The 22,837-nt window shown below is 39.6% G+C and overlaps 1 protein-coding gene across 4 annotated transcripts in view; it reads right to left on the bottom strand.

Moving 5' to 3' along the window:
- klhl32 (kelch-like family member 32) overlaps positions 1-22,837 on the bottom strand; it is a 32,899-nt gene that overhangs the window by 9,224 nt on the left and 838 nt on the right. Inside the window, exons 2-6 of one of the 4 annotated variants that reach the window (XM_088306581.1) lie at positions 22,344-22,465; positions 20,106-20,283; positions 14,922-15,029; positions 10,170-10,268; positions 6,185-6,400 (exon numbers count right to left, since the gene is read on the bottom strand). In XM_088306581.1, coding sequence (XP_088162707.1) covers positions 6,185-6,400; positions 10,170-10,268; positions 14,922-15,029; positions 20,106-20,283; positions 22,344-22,366 — 624 coding nt within the window. In that variant the 5' untranslated portion in view covers positions 22,367-22,465. Of the gene's footprint in view, positions 1-6,184; positions 6,401-10,169; positions 10,269-14,921; positions 15,030-20,105; positions 20,284-22,331; positions 22,466-22,837 lie in introns of those variants that run through there. The other 3 variants (XM_088306582.1, XM_088306583.1, XM_088306584.1) reach the window with 3 other exon arrangements.

The raw sequence follows: 22,837 nt of genomic DNA, 5'->3' as shown, positions 1-22,837 counted from the left end.
AGGGCTAGCTGAATTCTGATTGGATAAAATCTCTAACTTAAAAATTCAACACAAGGATATTATCTGACATCAATGCGAAGAATATGATCATGATTTCTTGATTTTGTTAGGCCGGCAGAAAAGGCCTTGAGCGCCCACCACTGCTTCTATTAATACAGCACAGCGTATCAAAGGGATGACATCATAGCAATACATTGGATGCAAAGTAAGTCTATTTACCATGACATCATTGCTGTAATCTCTATTATCCTTATATGTAGAAAAAGTTACATTTTTATACAAATAAGTCTCTAAACAAATAAAAACTCTTATATGTAGAATATGCACATTTTGTTCTCAATATAATTTTAATGGTAAAACAATCAATTTGATTCACAACATCAGTGTGAATGACTGGCTCTTAGCACTCACGAGAAACAGAAACTGTAATCAATTATTAGCCCCTCAGTGGGTGAGTTCAAAACAGCACCAAGGGATTAAAAAAACAGTAGAAAAAGGAAAAATTACTGATAAACAAAAAATGTGCAGGGAGGGGATTTGAAGGGAAGAAACAATGGAGAATTCCTAATCATAATTATTTTTCAAGATACCTACAGGATATTATGAAAAACTCAGTCAAACCAACATAACAACCAAAAGTCAAGACTGTAAATATCCACAGGCACACTCTTTTGTTTAATGCAGGCGAACTGGGTAATTGAACTTGAGAGCTGTGGAAGGTTATTTAGCTGCTGTGAGGTGTGAATGCCGGCAAGAGATTACTGATTTCATTATCACATAAACAAAGTGATTTTATTGTGAAGACGATTTAGTAGAACATACAGTATATTTTTACGTGCAACATAAGTCACAATTGTGTCGCTGTTGAGATGAAAAGGGTGAACTTGCATGTGCATGGTGTGCATGCATAAATCATACATTATTATCTTGGCCTTAACTTTGATCTCCTTTCAAACATCACGAAAGGTGGAAAACTGCAACAAACACGCAAGTCAGGATTCCATCATTTTGTGGTGACTGCACTGTCTTTGCCGTCGCTCACCCATGCTTTTCGTCGTGTGTGTATGTGTGTACGTATGCGGTGCGTGTGTGTGTCTGTGTCTGTGTGTTTGCACGGCGGCAGCTGACTGTGAAGGTCACGCTGCATCACACAACTTCCTCGGGGCACAGAATAAATCAACTCCTTCCGCTCCACGCTGAAAGAGCAAGCGCATGTGTGTTTGTGTGTGTGTAAAAAGGGTAAAGTGAGGGAAAGAGATAGTGAGGGAGAGAGGGGAGGGATGGGGGTGAGCTACATGAAGGCAGAGCAAAGGATGGCAAGAAAGAAGAGGGGGGAACAAAGCCAGAGAAAATGTGATTTTCCGAGCGTGAGACTCTCTGAAAAAACTCACGGTGACAATGATTGACAGCTGAGCTATATCGGTGCGATATTGGTGCGCGCTCCCCCTCTCACAATTTCGGACGATGGTCCCCTCTTCCTGTCCGCTTCCGTCTGATGCTCAAATTAACCTTCGGGGCGCAGTGAAGGAGGCCTAAAGCAGCCTAATCAGAGACTGATTATGGTGGCGGCGGCTGGTTAAGGGGTCAGCGTAATTGTGCCATCAGAGGCCTGATTGTTTTCAATCAGACGAGCGGGCGACTGACAGCTGGGGGATTGGGGCCCTGATGGAGGCGCGGAGGGCCTAATCAGAAAAGAGAAGGGGAGAAAGAGAGAAAGGGAGTGAGAGCGGAGGAAGGAGGGAGGGCGCATGCGGGGGGAGGCTGATTGGCGCAAATGAACAGTCAAAATGGCAAGTCCTCACGCCTCACAAGCGCCTCACGCCACCGTCTCAACGCACACACCTTGACACTTCATCAGACAGGCACACAAGCCATGCTTGCTTACACACATGCATGAATGCATGGCAATCAACCACACACACATTCGCAAAAAGACCACCTGTGATTGCAGGTCAACACAAACAAACATTATAAGAGATGCAGACGGCAGTGTTTCATTTGTTCTATTAGCAGTGCGTTTGCTTTGCATTGTCAATCATTTCTTGTCGTGTATTTGTCTTGCTGTGCGCCAAGATGCAATTAGCCTTAAGTTAAAAACGGTGACATTACTTGACATTTTTATACGGATTTGGGGCAGCTCTATCATGTGAATGAGAATGCGGCCTGTGACCAATGAGCCCCTTGGTTTGATTCCCTTCAATGCCGTTGTGATATTGACAGTGGGAGGGAAGGAGTCCTGTCCTTCTATGCATCCAAATGATCATTTTGCGCAAAGTTGTATTTAACCTCTACATTTTGATTGTTTTTAATTTCAATGTTTTAAATCACAACATAAAATCTTTGATCCTTTAACAGTACAATCTTCTACACTCTATGCAAAAGTATACTTTTATGATTGCACTCGACCGAATAGAAGAAGAAGAAAAAAAATGTTTCATTTCCAAGTGTTTCTCTCAGAATCTGATACAAAACTTAAAACACCACATGATGTACAAAAAAATGGAAAAGGTTATTAAATTAGACTGACGTGAATAAATTAGCCGTCAGGCCGAGCAGTTACCACATCTACCTCACAGTTATGAGGTTGGGAATCCAAATCCGGGCAGGAGCTAGCATGCAGTCCTAATGCTTGTGTTTTCTCCAGATAGTCTTGACTTATGCTCACATCCCACATTCTTTGGTTTATTGAAGACTCTGGTGTGGAATTGAGGGTTTGTTTGTCCATATGTTCCCTGTGATTGACTGGCGACCAGTCAAGGATGTACCCCACCGCTTGTCCTACGTCTGCTGGGAGACGTTCCAGCTCAGTGGCAACCCTGGTGACGATAAACGTTATAGAGAACGGATGGCTAATGGATGGAGTGAATCAGATTTAATATCTACATGAAAATATTTTGCTGATAATAATTGCAAACGTCTGCATTCTTCACCGCAGCCGCTTTCAGTTGCTGTTTGTTTTGGGAGGGGTTATTCATTTCATTTCCTTTTAGCCGGGAAAATACATGCTTTGTGTGGTTTAACTTTGGAGATTGTCTGTCGAAAGCCTTCCAGTTCTGCACCCTGATTAACTAACTCCCTTGTGTTTTGGGGTATAATCGTGCTTCATAGTGAAGGCTCTCCCGATCAGTTAAGTTATACCTATTCTTATTCTTCTCACTGAAGTTTTTTACATCATCTAGTGAAGCATCTGTTCCTTTTGTCCTGAAGTCTTCTGCGAACAGTAGCGCATGATACCGTTAATGCACTGGAAGTTGTTACTGATGTCACTAACAGTTGTTTCTGGGCCATCTGTACTGCTGTAGTTGCCTTAATCTACTATTCCTTAGTTCATCACTGTTTCATTTCTTCTCTGGGACATTAAAAATCTTTTCATAGTAGTAGAAAAGTATAAATAGAGTTTTCATAGGCAAAACGTGTATCTGAAAATCTACATAGAAATTCAAGGCCCTTTTTTAGATTTTAGTTTGGTGCCCGTGCGCTCGGCATAAAAAAGAGCATAAGTTCACTCTCGTGCCAGTGCAAGTCAATATTATATTGAGAGTTATGCTTGTGTTTTAAGAGCATCTCTGTCAATATTTGGGGTGAGGTTGGAGGTCACACTAAGACACCCCGGTTGGGAGGTGCAAGATGGTCTTGAATCGCATGCCACACGCACGGGCGACAGCATACTCAGGCGTGCGTTCCGTACCATGCTGATTTGAATGCAAATGGGGATGGCACAAAGATTGTCTGGGAAAACACTCCATTCCAAAGTGTCCAAAATACCAAAAGGAAAACTCAAACTAGACTGTAATTTGTGTTAAACTTGCACCCGGAAAAAAAAAATCATATTTTTCTCAAATGAAAACTGAATTAAAAAAAAGATAGTATCTTCTAAACTGGGTTTCAGAATCAGATCAGATGTAAATATCTGAAAAAAAATCTCTAGTCTCATCTCCATATTTTGAGGTCAAACTCAAATCAAATTCAGTCCACAGGAAAAATACCTTGGAGGAGACTAGATTGGGGCCCGTGAACTTTTCATCCATCTCATTTGCTCACATATCCTGCTCATATTTTGAAAAATTACAATTTCAGTCTCCCATCACACCCAGATGGTAACGTCAGGTATGCTTCCCACCATAGAATAATGAAGAGAGCAGAAGCGTCATCACAATAAGCAGCCGCTGTAAAAAGTGTGCCCCCCCATTGCGCCACCCTACACGCATCCGCCGTCTTGATTTGTTGAGTGAGAAAAAGCAGAGCTCGCCTTATTCTGTGTTGTGGACACAGTAAAAGCAGGACAAAATTCCACTTAGAAATTGAAACAGTTACCAAGAAATAAACAAACGTATCACATTCTATGCCTTCATGCACATTTTTGACACAGAGAACATGCAGTCTCCTGCAATATAGACCTACAGAACTTAGAAATACAGTAGCTACAAAAGCAAGAACAGTACAAGAACAGCATATAGAGACCATCTGAAGTTTCGACTAGCCAGTAGTCATTTTTAATGCATAATGGTTACAGAAGGTGGAAATGAAGGATTCCTAATGCAAATGAAGTGCATACATTTACAAATTATACTTACTCTTTTTATATTTATTAGAATTTCCAAATTGAAATATTCAGCTTTTGGGACTCGCTCTACTCGGCACCCTTTTTACCTTTTCTCAGAGAGTCATTGAACGATCTCGCATAATGAAAAACTCGAATATTGGAGTACAGTTGGAGAAATCTATCGACAATGTTTTTGTGAGAATATTTTTTGAGGAACTTACACATTTGGGCTACATTTACTCAAAGGCATTTGAAATTCCTACACTATAGATTTGGTATCAACATCGCCTACACCAGTGCATCTCAAATATTTTGTTACGCCCCTCCCCCCCAGCAAACAATTCACACCCCCAGCCACTCTCCGCCGCAACTATAAATAATTGCATTTTCATTGCGAAACAAACCTACACCATAGAGTTAATACGCACTGCACACAATGGGAAATGAGGGCACCACTGCCAACTACTGGAGTAGATGTGCAATTACACTGAATAGTAGTACGCCGGAAAAAAAGCATGTTCCCCAGGGTCACACGCACCCCCCCCTCAGCATGGCACCCGCCCCACTATTTGAGAAGTACTGTTCATAAAGTTCCTTCCATTTGAAATGGAACTGTCCAACTGGTATATGGTAGAAAAGGCACGTTAATGTTAATCATCTGACAGTATTGACATAACCAGTCAGAGTTGGTTCATCAGCGAACCCATTGCGCCCATTAATTAAGTAAAGCCAAATGGTTCATTCAGTTAACGGTAATCAGCTGATTCCATAGCATAATGCCTTGCATTCACATCTTTGGATCTCAAAAGAAACAAATGGAAATAACCATGAAAATTACTGCTGAACGTCAGCTAAAATTGAACCACAAATTTACCAAACTCTCGCTTTTTTTGGATTAGGAAAACCATGCATTTTGACATAATTTTTCTGTATTATTCTTTAGCTATTATTATTCTTTAGCTTTCGCCTCACCATGAGAGAGTCGCTGCTCTACTATTATTCTGGTATGTATGGTAAATGTGTTTATGTATTTTAATTTGTATTTAAATTTGTGTTCTAATTGCCTGCTAATTTATATGACGGCATATGGAAATGCTTTGTTACAGCTCCAGCTGTTGGGAAATGCGCTATATAAATTGTATTTTATTGTATTGTCTTGTATTGTTCGTTCGTCAATCATCAGAGCAACTTGAGCAATTGATGACATTGCAATAATTTCCATAACACATTTTGTTTGCTTTGTTAAGATTGTTTGGATGAACCATTATTGATTTTGTGTTTATCTGTCTAAATCAATTACAATAACACAATTAACTTGAGCCCGGAATTGAATCGTCTCCCAACAAAACAAAATGGCCGCCACGGTAATTGCTGAGGTTTGCCGGACTCATCCAAAGGCGCGTCTTGACGCTTCTGCTCTCTTCTTTCTTCTGTGGATTCCACTCAGTCTACATAATTCTAACTTGTATTTTATTAACAATGGTAGTTTTATTAATAACATAAACCAAGAGAGTAATTCAAAAATTATACGCAAGAAAGTTATCCATATCAAATTTATAACTGTGTGTATTAGTGTACAAGTACATGAAAAGAAAATCTTGCAGCTAAACAAAACACACACACACACACACCTTTTCATACCTTCCATATCTCTTCTTCACTCAGCGAGGTGAGGCGGTCACTCTTGAGAACCTCATTGAGAAGGCGGAAAGGCAGCTGCAGGGCCTCCTCCTGCCGTGTTTGGCTCAACTCAGACAAGTGACCCACCAAGAAGTCCACCACAGCCTCCTCCAAGGAAGGAAGGTGAAAGAGGTCGGCCACACGGTACAGCTCTAAGTAGTTGACAGTGCTCAATTCCTGCAGACATGCAGAGAAAAAAAACGAGTTTATATTCTGGGACTTATTATGCCTACGCAAAGTAAAACGGACTGAAATAAAGATTGGTCTAAATTATATTGTACAATAGAAGGTAGGTACTTAATGAAAATATGATGAATGGCCATCTCTTACTTTGGTAAAACGTTCTATTAGTATCCATTCAGTACAAAACACTCCAATATCAGAGTAAAACCTAAATTCTGGTTAACAAATGCCACACATTCCCATTTGCCAAACATTCATTATAAAGAGCATGTGCTTTATCAGACAAGCCACAAATGTGCAGTTTTTACATTAAGCGTAAGCTGATTTCAATCTCACAGTGTAATGAAAAAGCAGTGAGGGAGAAAGGCAATAAGTGTTGGGGGGAAACTTGGAGGGGGGGAATCAAAGTAGTTTGAAAATGTGGAATACGACTGCCACCTTCTGGCATTGGTGAGTATAGCAGTGAATATAAACGTGCTGTGTAGCTATGTGCAGTTCGTGTAATGACATGAATCACACGTATTTTTCACAGAATACACAATATACACATTTTAATTGATCTTATTTCAACTCGTTTTAATGAAACAATTAAATGACAGTTCTGATGATTTGTGTACTTTTAATTCAATTAAGCTACTGTACAGAACAAGAATGGCTTAGATCAATTAAGAATTCGCTGCGCATCATTATTCACAATTATTTGTGTAGGTCATAGTGACATGCTACTCGACCTGATTTTTAATGTCAGTGTTGATGCAATGTGTACTAGGTAATCAATATTAATCATTTGACCTTGCCTTCTACTAATGCCTCTAATGCAACATCTGGTGCAACTTGGGTCACGCAAATATGCATGTGTGTGTTTTATTGTTACTCACATTAATAAACAATCACTTACGCTCTTCTGTTTGCAATGATAAGGGCTGGTCATCTGTTGCTCCATAACGTTGTGAAACCACCAGATGGCTCACAAGAGCAGTGTTTACCATTGGTGTTTAAGTTAGAGCTTAATACAAGCATGATAAAATACAGTTGTATATTTTAATAGCGTGACTAGCATGTCTGGATACACTGACCTTGAAGTCACACACAAATATTTAATAGGGGAATTTTAAAATGTTATGCAAATGAGAGTGGATTCTTATACCCAAAGCAATGGCTCCAGGGTGAGGAGAATAACAGTTTTTGAAAAGTACTGTGATATAAAACACCAGTCCTGAAAGTACCTAATCTGGAGCTATCCATAGCATGTGTGTGTTTTTATTCATCATGTTTTGGGGTCATAGATCGGTTTGAACTGTCACTAATGGGTACCTTTTGCGGTGTGGGGACCAAAAATCAGGTTCCTATAAGGAAAACAATCTATCGATCCGCTATTCTGGACGTGCCAAGACAGTGTTGGCTCCGCCCACTCTTAAAGAATCACAACAGCTCCCATGTCCTCACGCCTCTGGTTGATGAGTAGTCTGAATTAGGACACAGGGAATTTGCTCACAAGTCTTATGTCAAGGATGTTAGATGTGTGCTATCTAAACAATTGCCAATAAATTCCCTGTCAGGAAAATGAACTGCAGGCACTGCGGATATTGTGCAGGAATTTTTATAAGGACGGTCTTGTGGTAAAATTGCAAGATCAGTGACCTCCAAACCAGAGAAGAACTGTGACTGGTCCTGCATTGCAGGAGTAATGATCTTTGGGCTAAGGTAAGTGTCATGAATCCTGACCCAATCACAGATACAGGAAAAAAAGTTACAAAGTCAATCTTGGTATTGAATATAGAAGAAAGGTGAAACATTAGCCAAAAAAATAGAAGTACGTGCAATGCAAGTTGCGTATACACTCGGTCTCGTTGGAATAACCTCACTCTCGCCTTTCACTTAAGATATCCACAAAATGCACATGCATTTGGCTGAGGTGGGAACTGTGTCTCCTTCTAGTAGTTGTCATGTCAATGGAATCCAATGGCTAGGACAGCTGGCAAGGCACCACCACACAAGGACGGAAACCGTTGGAGACACCAAGATTTGCTCGCAATGAAAGAGCACATGAGTTGTTTTGGAACCTCTTTTAATCTCACCTTTTCCTTACGCTAACCCTAGTTCGAGCAAAGCATGATTTCCTTAATTTGATATACAAAACTCTCCACTGACTGCTTAATTGCCGATATATGGGTGTCCTGTGGTCACCGTGTCTCTTCATTGTGTAGGCTCCATTGAAATTAGAGTGAATCGTTGGAGTAATTGTACCTGGGTGATGGCGCGGTCCATCTGGAGGAAGATTTTTCACCCGTAGTGATGCCGCCAGGTTGCACAACAAATTTTCCAGGGTAGGGCTTACCAACTCGGTTCCGCAAGGGTCCCTATCTGTGTGTTTTAGATTCTTTTAGATCTTCCTCCTCCAACACACCTGATTCAAATGATCAAGATCGTTATCAAGGTTCTGCAGAGCTTGCTGTTGTAACTTATAAAACATGGATAGGGGCCCATGAGGATCGGAGTTGGTGAGCCCTGCTCTTGGCGCACACTTTCTTTGTGATTGGTGGCGCAGCTCAGGAGAATGTGAATTTTTGGGATTTAATAACTCACAAATACCACAAGAAATTATCTTGCAGGCATGATTAGGGAACAGGTGTTTGTCATGAATGAATATTGTCACTAATTTGTCCATCCATCTATTATCTGTACCGTTTCTCCTCAAAAGGGTTGCGGAGGGGGTGTTGGAGCCTATCGCAGCTATCTTCCGGCAGTAGGCGGCGTATACCTTGGACTGTTGCCAGCCAATCGCAGGGCACGCTCACACTCATACCTAGGGGCAATTCAGAGTGTACAATTAACCTGCCATGCATGTTTTTGGAATGTGGGAGGAAACCGGAGCACCCGGAGAAAACCCACACAGGCACAGGGAGACAACACTCCACAGAAGGAAGGCCAGAGCTGGAATCAAACCCACAACCTCTGCACTGTGAGGCCATCGTATTAACCAGTCGTCTACTGTGCCGCCGTCACTAATTTGTAATATACCTATGTTTTCATTTGCTATACACAAATTAATAGTCTCAACGTAATTTAGCAACCATTTAAACCCCAAAACAAATACTGTTTTTAAATTATTGGAAAGAAATTTAGGTGTCAGGTGTCAACAGATTATATTACTAGTTTTCTTGTCTTAATTGGGTGAATATTGTGAGGATTTTTTATTTTGATTTAGCACTTGGCCCAAAAAATGTCAGAGCATAGAAGAGTGGATATAAGTAATCCAAAATGTATGTGTGTGTGTTTGCGTGTGTGTGTGCGTGTTGTGTGCGTGTGCGGGGGTGTGCGTGTGTGTGTGTTTGTACGTACATGTGCGCATGCCAGTGTGCGCGCATGATTGCGTGCATGCTTGCATGAAGCTGCTTTAGGCTTTTGGCTTCCACTGGCTTAAGGCTTCATAGCCAGTATTTGTAAAACTGTCTCTGGAGGAATCAGTTGCATTGTGGGAAATGAGCTACATATTGACAAAGAATAAAGAATGTAAATATGACATTACCAAAAAACATCACAAATTACCTATTCTAAAATGGATCTGAGGAAGAATCTTATGTTTTACAATAGGGATTAGATAAGAGAAAAAGTGGGCGTGTGCAATTGTTACCAAAACTAAATGACAAATAATAAATGAAAAAAATTATAATTATATATATATATATATATATATATATATATATATATATATATATATATATATATATCTGTGTGTGTGTGTGTGTGTGTATTGTTGTACCTGGATGAGGTAATGGGAGCAGATGCTGAGGAGTTCTAGCAGCTGAAGGTGGCTGCCAGCAGACAACACATCCTGGATCACCGCTGGCTCCAACACAATCTGCCCACAGGAAAGGGGAAAAAAAAAGAACAGTAGGTTCTTGATTCATGATTCAACCCAAATTGTTTGAGTTTTTTTTTCCAGTATCAAAATGTTAAATTGTCTGAATACATCCACCAATCTATATATTGCTTACGCTCACCACACAGTAAATTTAGTAGAGTACATCTTACTCTAAAATGACTATAGTTGATCTCAGAGTAAACCATTCATTGTAAATTTCAGCGTAAAATTTACTCTGAGAATTTGACACATACACCGTACATGTGTACACAAATGTATGCATATGGCAACTTGTTTCCAATTTTTGGGTTGAGACCTACAAACCGACTGTATATCTCGATTTTTTATTTTTATTTTTCTAGTCAGTTTGAGCGACAGAAAATTAATGTTGACTTTGCAACAGTGACGGTGCCTTTGTAAAGGTGAGGTATGGTAGATAAATAATTTCAATAATGTTGTCCATGCTGGTCTAGACAGTACCATTTATAAGCAAAGACAGGATGTACCCTTAGGTACATATTTGCTTATCGAAGACAAGCTATTTTTTTTTTTAGAAGAAGCAGGCAACCCAAAATAAAAACTATATAAATATTCTTCCTATCCTGTCCACTCAAAAGCCTCGCAGCATTTAAAACACTTCAACAACACACAGCCAAAGTCTGAGTTCTGCAACACATTGTCTGACTCCGTGTGGGAGTGCAGAGAGCGCTTTTTGCACATTATTTTTAATTCCGGCATGTACTTGCAAGCTTGCTCCCAGAGAAAAAAAAAGACTGTAGTAATGATGTTGTGAACACATTTGTTAGGGGTGCAATTCATCCACCCCAAATTTTTTTATCCTTTTTTTTTTTCCTTTTTTTTAAAGAAAAAAGTAGGTCACGGTAATGCGTGACCTGAATCACAGGAAGCTGCTTGCAGTCAGCAATCGTTTGTAGCTCGGGATCAAAGCCATTAAGATATTATATATAATATATATTTATTGTTTACAGCGTTCCCATGTTTATCTCAGGAGTTACGTTCCGAAAATTACCTGCAATCCGCTAAATCCACCAATATGGTTGACTTTTTATGGGGTCTTGGTCCCCCTTACCGTCACCCCCCAACACAGTTCCCACCAATTTAAATGCAACTTTTAAAATGCTAAATGAAGAAGAATTAGAGCTGCTGATTACAGGCTACATTTATAAATTAATGTGAGCACAGTGCGCTCCGCACCCCGGCAACGGATGAGAACGATGAAACATCGGCTAATAACTAGTTTCAAGTTTTTGTTTTGATCTTAAAAAAAAATTCTTGAGTGGTCCAATTCAGAAGGAAGAAAAATGGCATTGAAACCTGCAAAAAGGCGAGGTAAAACTGCAATAGATTTGCAGTTGGCTGGCAACCAGTTCAGGGTGTACCCCACCTACTGCCCGAAGACAGCTGGGATAAGATCCAGCAGGCCCGCGATCCTCGTGAGGATAAAGCGTTCAGATAATGGGTGGATGGATGCAAAAGATGAAGTAATATTTAGTTAGTTATAGTAGCCGCAATAACCGAACCGGGTAGTAGCAATGGAACACTGTCATTCAAAGCTGGTTTGTTTGATCTGCAATTCAAAGATGGCATTGGCAAAGAAAAGGACTCTGGAATGGCATTTTAAAATGGTACACGTGAGCTACAGTAGGGATCTCACTATACTTAATGCACAACAATAATGCGTCCCTGCCTGTGTCCGGTCTTCTACTCATTTAGGCAGTAATTTCCTTTGTCCAAACTCGGAGATCTACCTGTTTCCATCTGGTTTATTTGTGTGTTTGTGCGTTCGTATTCATGTGCTTGCAGGCACATATATGTGTGCACATGCATGGGAGAGGGCTAGAGAGTGTAATATTTGGTTGCAGGTACGTGTCAAGATTAATCGATTTATTACAACTAATCCATAATGAAATTAATCGACAACTGTTTTAATAATCGGGTAATCATTTAAGAGATTGTTTAACTTTGTCCAAATACTCTGATTTCAGCCTTTCAACAGTAATTAATCTGAAAATTCTGCTGTCCTTGGTGAAACTAGACTGATTACATTGCTCAACACAATTTTTTTAAACCAGAGATGCAAGTAAACATTTCTAAATTATTTCTTTGAGCTAAATGCAAATCTGTCTTTTTTTTTCTTGTTCGTGCATCACATTTTAATAATAAAATAATAATACTAAAAAATAAAATATAATAATAATAATAAAATATAATAATAATAATAATAATAATAACAATAATAATAATAATAATAATAATGCACCCCTGTGTTCGATACTTGTCTCCAGGTCTCATGAGACGACAAACTCATGGGAAATTGTCCACCCCCTAATGCGGTGGGCCTTATTGAGAGCATTGTTGTCTCTGGCTGCTCTGAACCATTCCTTCCCGCTTGGCTCTCAATGACCAGTCAATACGCAGCTTTTGCGATTAGCAAATTGTGTTTGATCAAATCGCAATTATATTGCAAATGCAATATAATTCAGCCCTAGCTTTAATTAGACAACACTGCACAACCGCAGCTGTTAGAAAGTGCTGTACAAAAATGATAAAGGACAATAATTATAATAATAATATAACCATAAGCAACTAATTTAAATGTTAAGTTCTAATTAACTTACTGACATGAATCAGAGAGGAGGTCCAGTTTTATTTGCAGCCGTTGGACGTTGTGCAAAAATACTACTGCTAATAAAAATAAAAAAGATAATACAATGAATGGTGTTGTATTAGCTATTTGAAAGACGATGATGACGGTATGATGGTTATAATGTTTTTCTTGAGAGAGTGTGGCCTGCATGAAGCAACCTGACTTCACCAACCACGTTTCATTATGGAGTTTATTTGACTGCAATTAAATTATAACATCAAAGGTTCATTTTTTTTCCAACACTTCAATGACCTTTATGTTGAAATGTCACTTAAATGACTGTCTCTATAGTTGAAAAAAAGAGAGATATAATGATGCGTTCAGTTTGACCCAGGAAAAAAATAAAGATCTGAATTGAAAAATGTTATTTTGAAACTGAGGTGGGGGAAAAAAAGCAGATTCAGGATGACTTTGGAAGTTCCATCAGGAAAATTAAAATCAGTTCTTGTTTTATTGTTTTTAAATGTTTAGCAGTTTTCCACTTGTATTATGGTAAATTTTTCAAATGTTGACCATTGACCTTGACCTTTCCAGAGAAAACTACTATTCATTGTTTTCACTGTGTGCACCTTATTATGTTTGATTTCAAGGTTGTACTGTTTTAAAAAAAAAAGCATAAAACAAAGCAAAGATATCAATTGAAACATCAACCTTTTTCAGTGATGACAAAAACCTCCCATGACAGCATGTCTCATCAACCTGCAGGCCTGTATGACATGTGGGTGAAGGATTTTAGTAGGTCATTATTTACGGTGTGGGGATAACCATATTGCCTTCATCTCATCTACTATCATCTCCTCTGGGCAGACGGAGAGCTCAGCCAACTGATGCAGGCGGCTTGCAAGCCTGCTGTTGACCTACTTACACTCCCTAACCAACCACTACTTGCTCATTTCCACTGTGCAAATAAAATTAGGGAGTAATTACAACTTGAGTTTGGAGCCTCTCCGTATCCAGTACAAGCCGCTTGGTTGCTTGTGGGACTGAATATTGCTGATGGTGCAAGGGTAAAAGAAGGTCACGTGACAGGGTCAGACACATTTTGTGACGTGTGAGAACACATGAATGGCAGAAAATGAATACAATCTGATTGAAAAACACCACATTCCCCCCCACCAGCGCCACAGTCACGCTGCTGATTAAATCTATGCGGTTGCGATTAAAGTACTAATCTGCAAAAAACCTTGAATCATCGACAGCTTTTAAATGACTTATTTTGCTGCATGAAAAAAACACACAGAAGAATGTCCATATCGGTAATAATTCAAATAGTTTTTACTGCGTCTGTGTATTAAAGCTGTAATTTGTGAATACATTCATAACAGGATTAAAATGATTATTGGATTAACAAATACAGTATTAAATCGTAAAGTGGGAGAAGTGAATAGTGAAAGGGGCATAAAATGAAAGATGAGAAGAAAGCTACACTACACCGCCTTTACCCCTTTGGCATCAGAAATAATCAAAATATTGTATCTCGGATTAAAACTTTATAGGGCAAGTCAACCCCCAAAAAGGTTTCAAAATAAAATGCTGTTTGCGCCTTCACTTGCCGAAACATGGCATTGTGATTAATATGAGGAATATGAGTTAAGCAGCAAAATCCATTCGTTTTTAGTAATACCAGGGGGCGGCCATTTTGTCACTTTCTGCCGACTGAAAATGTAAGGACTGGTCTTATTTAAGGAGCAATCACGGATCACCTGTTTTCTGAAGCTGTGCCATGATTGGCCGTCTATCTGAGCCCTGAGCAACTGTGATGTCATTTTTAATTGACACTAAGTGGCAAAATGGACGCCTCCAGAGATGACTAAAAAAAATGGGTGGCTTTTACTTCGTAGTTATAATAACTGAAAATTAAGAAAAATGACAATTTACGCAAAAGGCGAGAGAAATATGCACGCAAAGGTGATGGTAATGTGTAAATAAACTGAAAAAACGAATACTTCTTTTGCCACATTCCCAAATGTTAATCTTCTTACCTGTCCAGTGTAGGCAAAGTCCAAGGCATGCTTCAGGCCAACACTGGTCACTCCTTGCAGAGTCACTTCATCTGCCTCACTTTCCACCATGCACAAGCTGAACATGGCCTGAGAACACAACAAAACATGGAGGTCAAATGAGGGATCATTTCACAGAAATTTTCCAGACTGTTTATGATTACTTTTTAGTATCTTATGCGTGAGAGCTAGCTGCACCGCAAAATGAGTTGCGTAAAACACAACGAAGCGAATCAGAACGTGACAGACACAACAGCCGACAAACCTTTGGTATTGATTGCGTTCTGTGATGGGCGCACGCAAATGTGCACACAAACATCTGTGCAAAATCAAAGCAGTGGCCAGAGTGTCTGCAGTCTGACCCCGCTGAGTGCAGCTTTGGTCATCAAAGCTATTGATTGCTGTCATGCCATGATGGGATGTCACCCACTGATCAGAGAACCAGTGCAGCAGCAAGCGTAATGTTTCAAATAAGGTATAAAAGCGCCTGTATTCACATACTCACATTGACTCATTTTCCTCAGATTCTCAACCAAAGTTGCAATTTAATGTGTTTTAATCAAAACAAAAATTCTGCATTAACAAAAAAATAATAATGAAGCACTAGTGTTATTGACAGTGAAAGAGAACTTTTTTTGACTGTTTGTAATTTGCATTACATTATACTGGTGGGTGAGTCAAATACTTTGGGTTCATTATTAGCTCCACTATAACTACACAAAACAGTAAAATATTGTGATATCATATAGTGGTGAAAGTGTAGTCCTTCATGACGTGTGATTATTCTATGAAACAGACATTTAGTTAAAATTGCTCACACTCAGTGCTCGGCTTTGTCCATCATTTGACTTTTTGTATTTCATGACATTTCACAGAGCAATGGTAGGCCTAACTAATGAAAAGTTCAGTGCGTGCAAAACATCCTCATACGCGTTAAATACCCAGAAGCAGGGCAGTGAAATCATCTCTCTCTGCCACGCAAACAAAACGCATTCCTCCCAAACCTCCAATCAAGTTTTTGATGATTCATGTTGCACATGAACTATAACACGGCAACAGCCTCACTCCCCTCTCCTCAAGCAAATGGCCACACAAGAGTAGGGACAACTTGAATTTGAGCCGAATTGTGTCCAGTGCTCGCGCTGCCTGGTTGATTTACCACACAGCCAATTAAAAATAGACTGGCCCATTAGGCACAACGAGTGCAGTGATACGACCAGAGGAATAATCGTGGTGGCACTGTAGTTTGCTTGCACAGATGAGTGAAAATAGCAAACTATTTGTGCAGGTATTAAGCTTTTGTGTCATCACCGTGGGCACCGAGGAGGAGTGTTTGCAGAGCTGTCTGTCCCTCACATGACTGTTCCTGACCTTGGTGTAGGTGCAAAGGGACAGCTGTTGATGGATAGCTGTGCTGACTTGGCATATAGATCACCGAGTCCTGCTCACTGCAGTCTTTTCCCCATGATGCTGCAGGAGGAGTGCAGTGATGCACTTAGCCTGACCTTAAGACTTCTAGTTGTGTTCATTCAAACACATTAATCCCTGAGTTCCATGTGTTTCTTTCCTGTGAGTATATCTAATTTGGGTTCAACCAAACAGGCCCAGATAAATATGCTTTTATAGTAAATCGAGATAAAAAATATCATTATGATAGTTTGCTGTGAGATTTTTCCAATGTGAATAATTTGCTTTGGTTTATTTAGACTATACTCCCCATCAAGGCATAAAGGGAGAAATCTAAACTATTTGCAAGTGCTGGCTCAGCATGACTTGAGTCTTAAAGTCAAATCATCCAAATTCATCAGCTTTGCTGGGCAGCCACTCAAAGACCCTTGATGATTGCTTTTTTTTTCACTCCATTGCAAGCAAACTCTGGAATATGCTACCTTCTCTAACTCCCTCCAAGTTTGTGTTGAGTCAGCGCAACATTTTAAGAAGCATTTGAAGACTTTGTTTTTTTTAATCAGGCTGTTGGATAATATAGACCGTCAAAATGTAAATTCAAACAGGTCCTCTGTACTTTTTCATTTGATGTCTAAGTCACGGGAAAGTTATAAGAAGGATCTTAAAACGTTTTTTAATCAAGGTTATTGGATCATGGAAATCGCAGTTTGTCTGTACTTCCCTGTTTTATGTCTGATTGCTCCGGATTTTACAATGTTTTTTAACTATTTTACTGTTGTAGCTATAGTTTTCCCTATTCTTGTTCTTGAGGTTTTGGAGGAGGAGCCATGTTTCAGCGAAAATGTGCTATATGATATAAAATAGATATTTTGTACTTGCAATTATACAAAATAATTACATCATGATTAGTTTGTATCTCCTAATTCCTCTTGAAACTCAATTTAATCCTATTTCCAAGACAGTTTGGGGAAAAAACATTTTCAGTCCCTCCAAAACTGTATCCTAGTGCATAAAAAAAGGTGGTCCAAAAAGGAATTGCTGTACAAACCATATATGGGGAAAAAAAGGAGCAAGCCCTGGCATCAACCCTATCAAACAGTTTTGGAATGAAATAAAAAAAGCCATTGTTATTCAGGTCCATTTGCCCATCTTCAGTGACCTCTGACCCCTCAAATGTTGTTCGGGATGAAAAGAAATATCACAAACAACAGTAACATCTTGAGGAAATCTTGCCACAAGGGTGGGATATATAATAAATGTTTTTAAATATATAATATAAATAATTTGTTTTTATTTTTGTGTTCATGTTACTTCCAGTTCTAATGTTAATGAAGTGTTGCTCAAAACTGTCATCACAGTATCGGCTACCTTACTTGCATAGACATGTACGTCGTAAGAAAGTAAAACACTATGTAGAATACTATTTCCTGCTAATTCTATTCTTTCGACCAGTTTTAAATTTTGTTTCAAATCCGGAAAAGAAATGTCTCGTGTCCAAAGGTGACACCAAAGTTTGTTTTTAACACATCATTACATATTGTTTGCCTAAACTGCACAAAAACAAATCAAATGATTTCAGCAGTTTTTCCACGCTGTTTGTTGCCAGGCAACCTCATTGTTCCAGGGCCTAAGAGTGAGTTTTTTTCTTCCTCTTGTATGCAGTTGTTTTACCATTCTAAGGTACTTATCTAATGCTTTGAGATTATATCAGAGTTCTAAAAGGAGTAAATACATTTGGCCTTGCTGTCATTTTTTCCTGTAGAGGACAAGAGCGGCATCCATGTTTGTGCGATGCTGGCGTGACTGATTTACTTTCCAAACATCTTAGTAATGTGCACTGGAAGAGGCAGGTGACACATTTTAATAACTCACGCTTGGTCAGGTAATTCATTGCCACCAGTCATCACTGAGTCTGTGTTCACACCACTCCTAAGTGTAGTCTGTGTGTGTCTGTATGTGCGTGTTGGGGCGGGGGGGTATTTGACAGAAATTGGTGACTTGGCATGGTCACTATTGACTGCATCAGATTGATCTAATAATCCAAACCCTGACGAGTGCACTAATTTGGCTATGATAGTCGTCATCATAGGGTTGGAAGGCGGAGAAGAGGGGTCCGACGCGCTCGTAAACTCGTTGTGCAAGGAGAAGTAAAAATAACCTCCACGCACGGAGAAAGAGAAACCCTACGGGCCAATTTGAATGCATTTAATCTGCATTTCATTTTCAAGAGGGATTAGTTTTGATTTCCTAATCTGCTCTGTGTCTCTAGAGCAAATCTCATTGGTGCACTTTTCTTGTGCAGGCCGCCTCGTCTATAGATTATAAGACTGCCCTGACAGCAAATAAAGCTTAATTTGACTGTAAGAAGAAACAGCGAGGACCCTCATATTGATCCAGTTAGTTACAGCAACCGACTGTAGCCTTTTTATTTGCCAGTACATTTTATATTATAAATACTGCAATTGAAAACTGGAGCAAGTTACATTTCAGGGGAGGTTACTTTCTTACTTTTTTTTTTGCAAGAATATGTTCCATGCAGGCCTAGTCGAAACATGGAATTCTGATTAATATTGTGTTTACGGTATATGAGTTAAAATATAAGATCCACCTGTTTTGGCCATATCCGGGGCCGGGCATTTATCAGTTGCTCAGGGCTCAGATGACAACCAATCTTGGCTAAGCTTCAGAAAACAGGTGAGCCCATAATGCCGCCGTCGTCATGACAATACAGTTGCATGAATCTTGACGGATGCATGCGACAATTGGCCGGGGTCTGATCGGAGATGGACCTGCAGTGTGAGGTCTTGTCCGGTCCAAGACACACAACAATGTTATGCAGTGTGACAGCATATCCATCGTAAATGATTTAATTATTTTAATACTTTAAGTTTTATAATTGCTGCTTTCAGACCATATTAAATAAAAGGGAAAACCCAATTAAGCTTCTGACAATCAGCATCTGAGAAAATGGCTTCATGATTTTGAATTCTCATTTTTTATATCCAGTACTTGGGGATTTTTGTTTTATTCTTTCAAATTTGGCAGGCATGCCAACGGTACGCTGTGGTGTGTCAAATATTTAAGTCATCTTAATATTCTCTTTATAGGGACTTTGAATATAAACTGATGTTCAACATAACAATGGTGTTTTTGTTAGTAAAAATGCAAACATTTGAAAAATGGTTAAGAATGGGAGGATATATTATTTAATGGATTTTACTGCGCCAGATTTCCACATGCACTTTGAAAATTGCAAGACCACAGATACACAAAGAATGGGAAAATAAAAGCAAACCCAGCACATCATAAAACAGCCATATAATCAAAAAACATGAGAACGGATCCCTGAAGCTGGAGATATGCAAGTTGACTTCAAAGCGGAATAGAAACTCTTTACCTCAAGCAAGCCAATAAATGCACTCAACGTATGGTTTGCATGTATTCAAGTGTAAGTCAGTCATAGGTATGATGTGTTTATTTGTGTGTGCGTGTGTGTGTCCTACAGCATGTAATGGAAATGACTGATCTTTTGGTCAACAAGCAGACCAAAAAAAAAACCTTTTGAATTAGATTGGGCCCTACAAAGTAGAACACGCTGATGGTTGTCTTTCAAATAACATAATGCCCAAGAACTGTTGCTCGACACGACTTTCTTTCTACATTATTTACCTACTCTATCAGGCAACAATGGTGGTGTGTTTTGTTTGCCAAACGTTGGCCTTCTTTAACAATATTAACAGTATAAAGTTCTACACTTACCCGGAAGTAATCACTGCATGCTGCCAGAATGGCTTTGTGAGCATGGAACTTTTGCTCCCCGGCCACCAGAGTCACGTCACACAGAAGTCCATCTTTCCTCTGCTGGTTGAGGGCGGACAGGACGGAGTCCTGATGTGACTTGGATTGGCAGAGTCTCTGTCCTGTCAGCATCTTCCTGCTGATGGACATGCACAAATTATAACATTAAACCCAACACAAATCCCTTTGAATTTTGAAATTTTCTTTAATTCCTGAGACTGAAGAGCTTGTATTTTTACTTTTATCCTTTCGATTTGGTGTTACTTGGTCTTGATTAATACAATAAATGCTCAAATATAATCCAACTAATTTCCTTCGAAATAATCCTAAAATCAAGAAAATTCACGCAGCAACTAAATAGCACTGAATAGCATTTTACTGAGTTGGTGTCATTTGTTGTTTGACTGTGGTATGACCCCCACAATAGCAGCCTTAATTCACCCTTGAACTATTTAATAAAGAATATCGTAGACACACTACATTGGGGAATTCCACATGTCAGATTGACTGAGTATCCAAGTGGTGGACAGGTAGCGCTCTGAGCTTGAGTAAGCAGGACATATTTTCCAAAAACCTCAGCCCCTCTCCTCTTGTCCGCCTCCTCATCACCGCATCATCAACACGCCGCACTGTCCATCCAAATCCATCTCTGTCCATTTAGTGTTAGCCATCCCTGTGAATGCATCAGCCTGCCAAGCAACACTCTGTAGTGTCGGGGTGTAAGACAAAGAACATAATGGGTGCGTGTGGGTTTGAATGCATGCGTGTGCGCATGTGAGGCCAGAAATGAAACGATTGATGAGTCAGGGTGTTTGTTTGGAACTGGAGTCTGTTAGGAGGAGCCCAAGGACAATTGCTACACCGAAATGAAAAGAAATGGCAGCATTTAAAATCTCAAAGAGGAATGTGTACAATATGCAGAATATGTGGATGGACTGAAAACGTCAGGATTTAACAATGACAAATGTTAGCTTCTAAATAATGGGAATTTTAGTGAACAAACCCAACATGATGAAAAATATATTTTTCTATTGCAAAACTACCACAAACAAGATGTGCTAAATCTGCCCTGTGACTGGCTGGCGACCTGTTTAGGGTGTGGTGCGCCTTTCGCCCAAAGTCAGCTGGGATAGGCTCCAGCACCCTCCCACGACCCTGTATAGGATAAGTGGTGTGGATGATGACATGGAATGAAAAAGATGTGCGAAATACTATGAACAAAGCAATTAAATAAAACTACATTTTTATGAGCAGGAGTGCACATAAAAATTTGGGGCGTGGTTCTGCATCACAGATTGTTGCTTGGCGCGCATTTTTTTTCCTCAACCCACCGACTTCATGGATGAATTTATAGACCTATGGCACACCTGGACACGTTTTAGCGTCGGTATCTGTAGATCATTTTAATATAATTGAACAATTGTTCAGTTTTCATGAATTTTCCAATTACAACAATATTATTACTAGAGCTACACTATGACAGCTTATTAAAACAGTACAATTTACTGTTACAGAAATCAAAATATGAAATGTATATTTAACGCAATTGCATTGCATGGCCCATTTGAAAAATTTATTTTCCACCTATGACTTGCAGTATGGGACCCTGATATGCGCTAGCTTAGCAAAGGTCTCTCTGTGTCCACCCTTGTTTTGCACCACGGACCGCATTGGTGTTAAGACATATTTTGATGGGCCGCTGAAGTCGCAGCACAGTGACAAGGACACCGGAGATTTTTTTTTTTTTGGCCCTACCATCTGCCTCGTCATTATTCCTGCTGAAAACTCTCCTCCACCACCAATTTGCTGGCGTTGCAGCCTTATTGAGACATGGTCCATCCATCTATCTTGATCACCCAAAGAAGCAAGGCCTTCATCAATGAATAAATCAGTTTGAAACTTATTCTTCATGCATTCCAAACATTTTTCCTTGAGACATTGGTTAGGTGAGGCCAAGTTAGCTTTATGCATGACTACAAGTTTTAGGAAAATGTAAATGGGCTGAATTGTGACGTACGTTGGTTTTACTTAAAGCCCAATGTGATAACAGTATACGGTGTAATACATTAATATATGAATAGCAGGTGATAATTTTTATTTACCTGTTAATACCATACAACATACCATCCATTGAGATCCCTTTTGCATTTACCTTTACTATTTAACGTTCAATATGTATGTACTGACCGGGTCGTTTACCTGAGGCCACGTTCAGGAGGCATGCCCCAGGATGCAGGATGAAGAGACTTTTGTGGGTGTCGAATGGAGGTGCTATACGTCTCCTGAGGACTGAAGTCTCGTCGCCAGCAACATACATCAGCCTGATAGGACAGAGCAGAGTGTCAGCTTTCGTCAGTCCATCCGATCCACTCAAATTCAGTGTGGCAACCTTCTGTGTGATGCGTGAAAAAAGGCAACTGCACATCAAGCATTGCGTCAACATCTCGCTTGACTCACACACTAGGCATTATCGTTCGTACAGTTTCTTGGGTAAGGCTGATGTTCATAAAAAGATGTAACGGGGATATTGATATCTGACCCTGGAATAGCATTTTGAAAAATTGAGAGCCAGATTAGTACAAATTACTGATTTCCTGAAACTTCAGAGGTGTTGAATTGCACATCTAAATTAATTGTATTGTATCTCACAGTGAACTAAATAATCAAAAATACATGGGGCAATAAGGTCAGCA

The sequence above is a fragment of the Idiotropiscis lumnitzeri genome, chromosome 10 (genome assembly GCF_059441095.1).
Source record: "Idiotropiscis lumnitzeri isolate Australia: NSW breed Sydney's pygmy pipehorse chromosome 10, RoL_Ilum_1.0, whole genome shotgun sequence".
Lineage (NCBI taxonomy): Eukaryota > Metazoa > Chordata > Actinopteri > Syngnathiformes > Syngnathidae > Idiotropiscis > Idiotropiscis lumnitzeri.
The sequence above is the reverse complement of the archived record's forward strand: the minus strand, read 5'-3'. Positions and strand labels throughout refer to the sequence as shown.